This window comes from Oryza sativa, chromosome 6 (assembly GCF_034140825.1).
Source record: "Oryza sativa Japonica Group chromosome 6, ASM3414082v1".
Taxonomy (NCBI): domain Eukaryota; kingdom Viridiplantae; phylum Streptophyta; class Magnoliopsida; order Poales; family Poaceae; genus Oryza; species Oryza sativa.
Window position 1 is genome coordinate 7,428,523 of NC_089040.1, and position 9,381 is coordinate 7,437,903.

The 9,381-nt window shown below is 49.1% G+C and overlaps 2 protein-coding genes across 3 annotated transcripts; one reads left to right on the plus strand and one right to left on the minus strand.

Moving 5' to 3' along the window:
* The first annotated feature begins 49 nt into the window (after window positions 1-49).
* On the plus strand, window positions 50-3,593 carry LOC4340620 (uncharacterized). Of its 2 annotated transcripts, none has more exons than XM_015786154.3 (5): window positions 50-437; window positions 2,312-2,436; window positions 2,510-2,601; window positions 3,032-3,118; window positions 3,210-3,593. In XM_015786154.3, the coding sequence occupies exons 1-5, from the start codon at window positions 97-99 to the stop codon at window positions 3,372-3,374; spliced, it is 810 nt and encodes a 269-aa protein (XP_015641640.1). In that variant the 5' UTR covers window positions 50-96; the 3' UTR covers window positions 3,375-3,593. The 2 variants fall into 2 exon arrangements, with proteins under 2 accessions (XP_015641640.1, XP_015641641.1); XM_015786155.3 differs by having other exon boundaries at window positions 3,239-3,593.
* Window positions 3,594-6,883: 3,290 nt separating this feature from the next.
* On the minus strand, window positions 6,884-8,870 carry LOC9270301 (uncharacterized). Its single transcript, XM_015785896.3, has one exon. The coding sequence runs from the start codon at window positions 8,233-8,235 to the stop codon at window positions 7,729-7,731; it is 507 nt and encodes a 168-aa protein (XP_015641382.1). The 5' UTR covers window positions 8,236-8,870; the 3' UTR covers window positions 6,884-7,728.
* Window positions 8,871-9,381: the final 511 nt, after the last annotated feature.

A 9,381-nucleotide genomic window follows, 5' to 3' on the forward strand; every position in this document is an offset into this window, starting at 1 on the left:
GACGACACACCTACAAAAGAGAACCCCGTCCCGAGTCTCAAACCTCCCTGTACACCACCTGTTCGATCAATTGCGCCGCCGCCGCCGCCGCCGCCTATGAGCTTCCTAGCCGGCCGCCTCGCCGCCAAGGAGGGCGCCTACTTCCTCCAGGAGTCCAAGCACGCCGCCGGCCGCCTCGCGGAGAAGCTCCCCGCCTCCGCCCCCGCCCCCGCCCCCGCCCCCGGGTCGACGTCGCCGTCGCCCGACGTGCTCCCGGAGATCCTCCGCCACGCCGTGCCCATCAAGGCGACGCCGCCTCCGGGTGAGCCCTCGCTCTCCGCGTCCTCCCGCTGGGCCGTCCCGCGGGGCGGCGCCGAGGCTGCCGGCTTGTCCCCCGACGCGCTCAACCCGCTCCGCTCCTACGTCTCTCTCCCGCAGGCGACCTTCGGCCCCAAAAGGTAGTAGTAATATTTTTACCCGATTGGTTCTTCTGCTCTAATTATGCTGTTCCTTTAGTTTTGAATTCTTGAGGCCTTTTTGTGTATGTCCATGCGCTTAATTGGATCAATCTGTATCTGATCATGATCGTTCATACACGAGAAAAGCAAATTGTGCGTGCGTGCGTGCATATGCCTACTTGCGATTTTTTTTTAGTGAATTCAATGTGCGTCTTTTGATCGACAAAGTAAATTTTTTTAGTGTATGTCGATGCGCTTAATTGGATTAATCTGTATGTGATCATGATCATTCATACACGAGAAGCAAATTGCCGCGTGCGTGCGTGCATATGCCTATTGGCGATTTTTTTTAGTGAATTCAATGTGCGCCTTTTGATCGACAAAGTATTTTTTTTAGTGTATGTCGATGCGCTTAATTGGATTAATCTGTATCTGATCATGATCATTCATACACGAGAAGCAAATTGCCGTGTGCGTGCATATGCTGCTATGATTGGTTTTTTTAGTGAATTCAATGTGCTCTTTTGATCGAGGAAGTAATTTTTTAGTAGGTCTGAACCAGGAAAAGTTAGGAGCTTTTATGCTTGGAGGTAGATGAAAACATTTCTGTAGTGTGGTTTTTTTTGCCAATTTATGCTTTGAGCTATGTATGATTTTCGGCGGGGCTAGTTCATAATGCAGAACCGGATCAATTGATTGTTTGACATGTTTTCTCAACTTGATTAGCTGATTAATCGATTAAACATATTTTTGAAATTTTTTTTTCTTGTGAGAATAACAGTATGTTTAAACCGATAGAACACTTCCCAAAATATGCTACTCCCTTCATTTCATAATGTAAGACTTTCTAGCATTATTCACATTCATATAGATGTTAATGAATCTAGACACACATATGTTTAGATTCATTAACATATATATGAATGTGGACAATGCTAGAATGACTTACATTATGAAACGGAAGAAATACACAATTGCTAGAAAAAATGCTTGATACAAAATGTATTGCTATAATTTGAGTTCCTCTTTTAGTTAGATCTTAATTTGAAATTAGTATTTTAACTAACGTACTTTTATTAGCAGTTCTTTCGACAAATTGGGAAAAAAAGGCAGACATGATCCCAGAAGTAAGTTTTATCCCCAGAGGTCACCACATACAGACATCCCTCTGACAGAATGCCTTTTTCTTTTCTTCAAACTTGCTATAGAATGCAGACCCACCATGTCTGTATACTGGACAACTGTCACCGTATAGATGCTTAATTAAGATATCTACTTTGCATAGAGCATTTCATAGAGAGTCATCCATGTTGCCTCCACTTCCATCTCTCCATGGGAAAATACATAGCTGATTCAAAATAGGAGGGAAACAAAACAGTATCCCAGATCATGGCCTGACCACGCTGCACGCTCTGGCATCGCTTCTGCCCCACTCTTGCTGGCTCAACACCAAGTGATCAAAGGCATAGATCATCTTGCTACATCTCATTTGCCTGTACAGTCCTCATGTTTTTTGCTCTGCATATGTGGAGAAGCATTCATTTAAGTTCAGTTAAGGATGATATTGATTACATGGACATAATGTACTACATGTATGTCTGTAAGTGAACTATAAACTTCTATCAGCCTAATAATTCATTATAATTTGGTGATGTAGCAAACCTGATCTTCTCACCACAGCTTCAGGACTTGTAAAAGAAAAATATTCATATGATGTTTGTAGCGTCTAACACTTTCCTGTTTATAATTGCTACCTGAGCGTCTATGCTCTCAGGCTCCTAGAAATTAATTCATGTATTGTTAAGCATATACAGCAAAGCTGAACTTGGTTATGTATTTTCTTTTCACTGTTCTTAAGTGGTTTTTGTTTGCAGATGGCAGCTTCCAAATGAGCAGCCAAACTACTCTTCCTCAACGGCCAATGAGCGACGGCGTGATAGGCACCCACCTCCCATGGACCCTGAAAAGTTGAAGGCTGTAATCGCTGGATACTCGCAGAGTATACTTTCTTGCTAAAAAACATTGAGTTATAATGTGTTTTCGGTTTTGTTCTAATTATTAGATTTTTACAGTTGGAAAGGCATTTATTGCTGCAACTATATTGGTGTTTGGAGGATCAACGGCTGTCCTATTATACACAGCAGATAAGCTGCAGTTGCATTCAGTAAGTCAACGAACTGGCTTTAAGCAAACAATTAATTGGAATAAATTAATTCAAATTGTAAATTGGAATATTAAGGCTAGAGCATGCGTGCATGTTTACCATCTATCTTTTTTGTACTTCATGATTGATGTTAAATTTATAGCTGTATACTGCAGTTATATTTGTCAGTATTCATATAATAATTGCTATGCTCCTAGTGCCCTTATTTTTTCTCTGCCATATGCTTGAGTGATTAAAACTTTTTACATCCAAGGTAGATATAGGGGTGACCGTAAAGATAAAAAATAGGTTCTTCAGTTCAATGAAGATGGCAATTAACTTTCCTTTGTGATGTTGGTGTAGATGATAATTTACACTCCAATACGTACACCAACCGCACATACTAAATTATGTTCTTCTACTAACATTATGCATTGACATATCTTTTTAGGTAGATGATGTCAGAACTAAAGGAAGAGATGCTGTGCAACCACGAGCCGACATGATCAAAGAACAAATAGCTCCATTGAGAAGCTGGGTAAGAGAAATTCTGTGCTTTTCTTTTCTTCCTACATACTTACTCTTCTATCTATCTCTCAGTGTACTTTTGGCCTTCTTAACTCTTTTAGTTTTGTTGTCCCACACATTCTGAAACTAGGCTGAAGAGATGTCCCGAAAATGGCATTTCGAAGGAGATAAAGATGCCAAGGAGAAGTCCATTATCAGAGAGCTTTCAAGAGCACTCGGCTCTAGGACGCCGCCAACTTGATCAAACATCTTCCGCCGATAGTTGATGTTACCAAGTTTACCATCGAGTCCATCGCTTGTACGTTGTGTATATTATGTTTGTTATAAGCCTATAAGTAATGTAAAGTTCGATCAAATAAGAGAGTTTGTTACTACCCCTTCTGGTCTGCGTAAAAGACCAGATCGAAAAGGCGGACTCTTGGATAAAAACATTGTGATTGTTAACGGTGTTAGGTAAAATATAAAGAGAAGCTAGTGTGAGTAAAGCATTTTCTTAGAGAATGTGAAACAACTTAATTAGAGCATCCCAGCAGCTCATCTATATTTGATCCTCCAAATACCCATATGGATTATCATCCAAAAAAGATTCCTCATCCATATCTCGTTCCACTGCAACAGATCATCTATATCCTATCATCCATATCCCATCATCCTATATTTTAGTAATATCTTCTAACTAACTTTATATTTGTATTTGAAGAGATATATTTTGAATGACTTAATTTTAATGGTGTTATTTATCACGATAATATTTTGAATGAGTAAATTTTAACGGATATATTTTTAATGGGTAATTTTTAATTGATATATATTTAAAATGAGTGAAGCATTTTTTTATGTGCTTAATGAATATAAAAGCAATGCAAGTAAACTATTTCTCTATTAGTACTACTTCTACTCAACTACAACTTCACTACTCAACTATTTCTCTACTAGAGTACTACTTCTCTACAGTGAGGGCGCATCTGGGCGAGCTGAGGGGCGGCGGCGGATGACCGGCGAGGGCGCATCTGGGCAGGGAGGAAGCACGCGGCGGCCGGGGAGGAGGCGGGCGACGGCGGGCGGCCTAGGGGTGGAGGAGGCAGGTGGGACCGACGAGGGCGACGACGGAAGGCGGCGGCGGCGAGCCGCGCCAGGCGGCCCGAGCGGCGACGACGCCGGCTGCGGATCGAGGGCGGCGCAGGCTGCGGAGGAGAGGTCGCGGAACTCCGGATGGGGGCGGGAGCACGGTCGTTGTGATATGGCGTGAGGAGAGAGACACGCTATATTTGCCCTTTCTCTCTCCTGTTTTGGCGCATGCTCTACTTTTGGATGACTGGATGGCGCAACTGCTGGAGGTGATTTTTTGGCTCCTATGCGCCAAATTAAGGATGGAGGACTAGATAGAGAAGCTGCTGGGGATGCTCTTACCCCTGCTAAAGTGATGCAAACAAATTAGCTTTCCTCTTCATTAGTTTGAGTAGCAACTTTTTTCTTGAACTCTCCAATAGATGAGGAAATTTCCCTTTGAACAGAAGTAATTAATCTGATTAGGAAGTATTCAACGTAATGCTAAGTGTAGAGAAAAATCATTTAGGTTCCAACACTAAAGGTTCGATCACAATGTACACACATGGAGAAGATATAAACTGAAAACCTGAAATCTACCCAACCCAGCCATAGGTAAACTCAGTCCATATACACAAAACTCCCCAAGCATGAGGCCCAACCAACCACTGGTGGTTCAAGACAATCTGAAACACATAATGGTAGCAACTCAGTATTTCTATCCATTCTAGACCATGCACAATTAGGGCATGAACACTCAATGTCTGCAAGAAAACGAATCAAATAGGGCATGAAAAATTGAACCCAAACTATCTATACTACTTAAAAAAACGTAGTGGTGATCTTGAACCCTGACACACCAGACGCATCAGACAAACACGCGTAATCACAGCCATTGGATCGCCGTATCCAATGGCCTAGACCACCCATCGTGCACAACACGTCAATTTCCTCCCCATCGCGCATCGCGCTCGGTCTCCTCCCATCGCACGGGCGGTTTCATCTCGCCGCCGCCGCCGCCGACTCCTCCTGCTCCGCACTCCTCCCTGTCAGCATCAGCACTATTGTCGACATCACCGACTGCCCCAGACGTCGTCGTCGACTCCCCATCAGCCCACTCCCCTGCGCCGCCCTCCTCACATCAGCCTCCGCACTGTCATCGGCGTCGCCGGCCGCTCCAGGTTGCCATCGCCGTCGTGCCTGCCGCCTCCGCATGCTAAAGGGGTAAGATTGCTCGAAAGATCCTCCTACGACATCCAACGGTCTGCGCTCCTCTGTGTTTGTTCCTCCGCATCTATTCCTCCACAAGACCACAACGCCCGCGCTCCTCTCGCTCGCCCGCTCTCTCCCGTCACAGCCCCGTTGCTGAAAATGGATTGCAGAGTTTTTAAATCGGAAATGCTAAACTTCTGTTGACAGAAAATACAACCTCAAATCTTGCAAATTTTGGATCATTGAATGTGCTTCACGATTCGTGCTCTTCTTCTCCAACTCTGGCAACCACCTCTTCTTCTCCGGCGCCAACGAACCCAAACTCCGGTAGAGGGCCGACGAATTAGGGTCCCGGGGTAGGGTGGGGGTGGTAGGGGGGAGGGGAGGGGGAAGAGGGGGGAGTTCGCCGGCTTTAGAGGGATGGCCGTGGGAGGCGGCAGCTCGGCGGATTGGGTGGGCGGCGAGGCGGTAGTGGCGGCGCCGAAGCCGCGGGGTCGGGAGCGGGCGATAGGCCGGTGTAGGCGGCGGGGGCAAAGCGGAAAGAGTGGTAGGAGGAGATGGCCGATGGTGGCACCCCGCCGCCGGCGACGGGGAAGACGACAGACAGCTCGCCGCCGCTGGCTTGAGGAAAAGGAGAGGAGAGGGAGGGGGAGGGGGCCGGCCAGGGGGGGGGCTCGCCGGCACCGTTGACACCTTTCGGCCAGCTGGCGAGGCCGGGCGGCGGTGGCGGTGGTGGAGGTAGGGGGGAGCGCTGAGGAGCGGCGGCGTGAGGAATCGGGAGAGGATAGAGGATTTTTAGGGTTTGGTTGCCTGCACAAATCTTAAAGCAATCGGGTGGTCCAAAATTTACAAGATTTGTAAGGGGGTTTCTGTCAAATGATCTATAGACAGTCCCTTTTTAAATTGTCATGGATGCTCATGTCTGAGTTTAAGTCGTGTCGTATCGGGTAACTACCTTTATCCCGTGGAATGTCATTTGGCATGGCCATACTGGTGGGTGGTATAAAAATCACAAATGTCTAAAATTTGGAATGGCCTCTGAGGCTGAATGATTTGTCAAAAGGTTATGCTCAGGTGACAAAATTCTTTGGCACGTGCGATTGGGAATCGCCTGTTGAAACGAAGCCCATATGGCACCCGAATTGTTTGTTACCTAGAATTGGTGCTTGCATTGCAATTATCACATGAAACATGCCTTTGATTTTCTCAATCTTCGATAGCCACGTCAAAAATATTTGTATTCTATTGTTAATCGATCTTTTTCTTTTACACAGGTATGCGTTCCTTTACCATGTACAGGTAATTCGCTTTCCTGTTAGCAGCTACAACTTTGGTTGTCCTAATGTCCTCTTTAATAACAATACTCTTCCACACAAATTGGTTCTTCATTTAGAAGGTTGTTGAACGGGTAAAATCCATGTAAATTCGTGAGAGTAATAATGTTACTCATGTTGCCAGCTGAGCACTCTGCCATATAAATTAAATTTGGTACTGCTCCATCTACTCCCATGGTAAGTAGTGAGAACCTGTTGCTGAATTTTTTTTTGAACAACTTGCACGAGACAGTGCGAAGTTCTATTGATAGAGTAGGAAAAAAATTACAAGATTACAACCCTGGAGAATCGTAACCAGGAAAAAGGAAAAAAAATATACCACCACCCACACATCGACAACGCTAACACACAAGCCCGGGAGAAGGCTAGCACCAGACCGGCCGCCGCTAGACCAACAAAGGAACACAGACGAGATCGCCCCACCTAGGGTATGCCAAAATGACGTCTTCAAGAAGAGAAACGATGGAAAACCGCCGCCGCCGTCCGTTGGGGCTCAAAAGAGCCAAGAGCGGGCTTTCGCCCGGCAACCACCCTTGAGGGGTGAGACAGCACGACAACGCTCTCAGGAGGGGGAATGACCATCGTTGTCGGTCCGGCCAAGGCCGGGCTGGGTTTTCACCCGCCGCTCACCACCTGCGAATCCACGGCTGACACACCGATGCTCCACCACCACTCAACCTCTGCCGACATGTGGGACCCTGCACCAGCGCCCCCCGCCGGCCAACCTTCGTGCGCCGAAGACCGCGCCACACCCACCGACAGCTCCACCTCGCACCGAGGTCGCCTCCTCCACCGCCGGCCGCGCCTCTCGTGCCAAGCCAGCCTCCTCCACCGGACGCGCCTCTCGCGCCAATCAGGCCTCCCTCCATCGGCCGCGCCTCTCGTGCTAAGCCGGCTTCCATCTCCGCCGCCCGCGCCTCTCGCGCTGAGCTAGCCTCCGCTGCGCCTAGCTGTGCCAAGCCAGTCTCTGACCCCTCCTCCAAACGCTGTCACGCCGGCCAGACGCAGCCGTCTGCCACACCCTCGGCTAGCCGTCCGAGGCCGCCATGCCTCCTCCCACCGCAGTCATGGTCACCGCCACCGCAGCCGTTGCTGCCGAACGGCCAGCCACCTCACTGTCGCCATCCTCACCTCGCACCCGACTCCTTCCCCGCCTCCACTTGCTGTCTCCGGCGACCGTCTGCACGACGTCGCCAGCCACAGTCGCATCCACCGACATCGTTGTCGCCTCCTCAGTCATGGCCACCGCAAGCCGGTCGCCGTCACTGCTGTCGTTGTCACCAGTCGCCAACGCCAGCCGCCGCCTTCGCAAATCGTCGCCACCGCCAATGCAGCCGCTGCCTCGTCGCCCTCCGCCGCCAAAGCAGCCAGCAACCGCCCCGACGCCGCCGCCATGCCCTCCGCCGCCGTCACCAGCCGACACTGCCAGTTGCCACGACCACCACCGCCGGCCACCCTCCAGATTCGGCCGAGGTGGCGCGGATCTGGGGGACACCGCCACCGTCGCCGCCGAGCACCTCGCCGCCACGGCCATCACTAGGCGCCGCCGTCGCCTCCTTCACTCCCCACCGGCACGGATCTGGCCTCCACGGCCGCCGCTTATAGCAGGGCTCCACGACCGCCACCAGCGAGGACGTGGGGCTCTCCCCGCACCAGATCCGCCCGCGGGGGGGGGGGGGGGGGGGGGGGGGCCGGATTCGCCTCCGGCGCGCCTGGATCCGGCCCGCCGTCGCCAGCCTCACCACCACCTCCATCCCCGGAGCGCCATATCCATCCCCACCGCCGACGGTCCCCAACATCCGACACAGCTCGCCATCACCGTCGCCGTCGCCACCTCCGCCACCGTCGCCTTCCTCGCCACCAGCCGCCACCCCGCCAGATCTGGCCGGAGCGGCGCGGATCTGGCGGGCACCGCCGCCGCCGCCTCAGTCGCCGAGGCGGCACTTCACTTGGGTCTCACCGGTGCCCCGCCGCGCTTCTCGAGTGAAGAGAGGAGGCCTCGCCACCATCGTCCTTGGCGCCGCGTGGCTTTGCCGGTGGCTGCTTGGGCGGCGGCCAGGTGGAGGGGAGGAGGAGGCGGGGCTGTCGGTGCACGGTGTCGCCTGGGGAGAGGGACGCGGGCGGAAATCCTGTGTTAGAGTCTCAATACAAAAAATAAACAAGCTTGCTGAAATTTTTAAGATCCCCTGCTCATTTTATTGTTGCAAGAACGGGAGAAGAAGGATGATCGGTTAATGTCTGGCTTAGTTTTTTTAACTAAGAGATTCAACAACAGTCTTAGCTTATTTTTGGATCACAGTAAGTCATATTCCTAACATCTATCACAATCATTTTGAATACGGTATTATGGTACTATAATAACAATGTTTACAATGTTTGCATTGTTACAGGTTAGCTGAAACTCTGGTAATGAACATGAAGGTTTAGAGAAAAAAATGTACTCTTTTAAGGCAGGTAGAGCAATAAATAAAGCATTGTTTTCAGAAAAAAAGAATTACAACAAAAATTCAGCATATTTGGTACAGAACAAGCATGGCTCCTTTGGATCGGATTCACTACAGGTTCCTTTAGCGCAGGTGTGGATTCAGCAAGACAACATTTGAAATTTTGTAGTACTATTTTTTGTATAGATGATGGAAACAAATTGATCTAACATGTTTGGTTATAGGTGATGATTAAT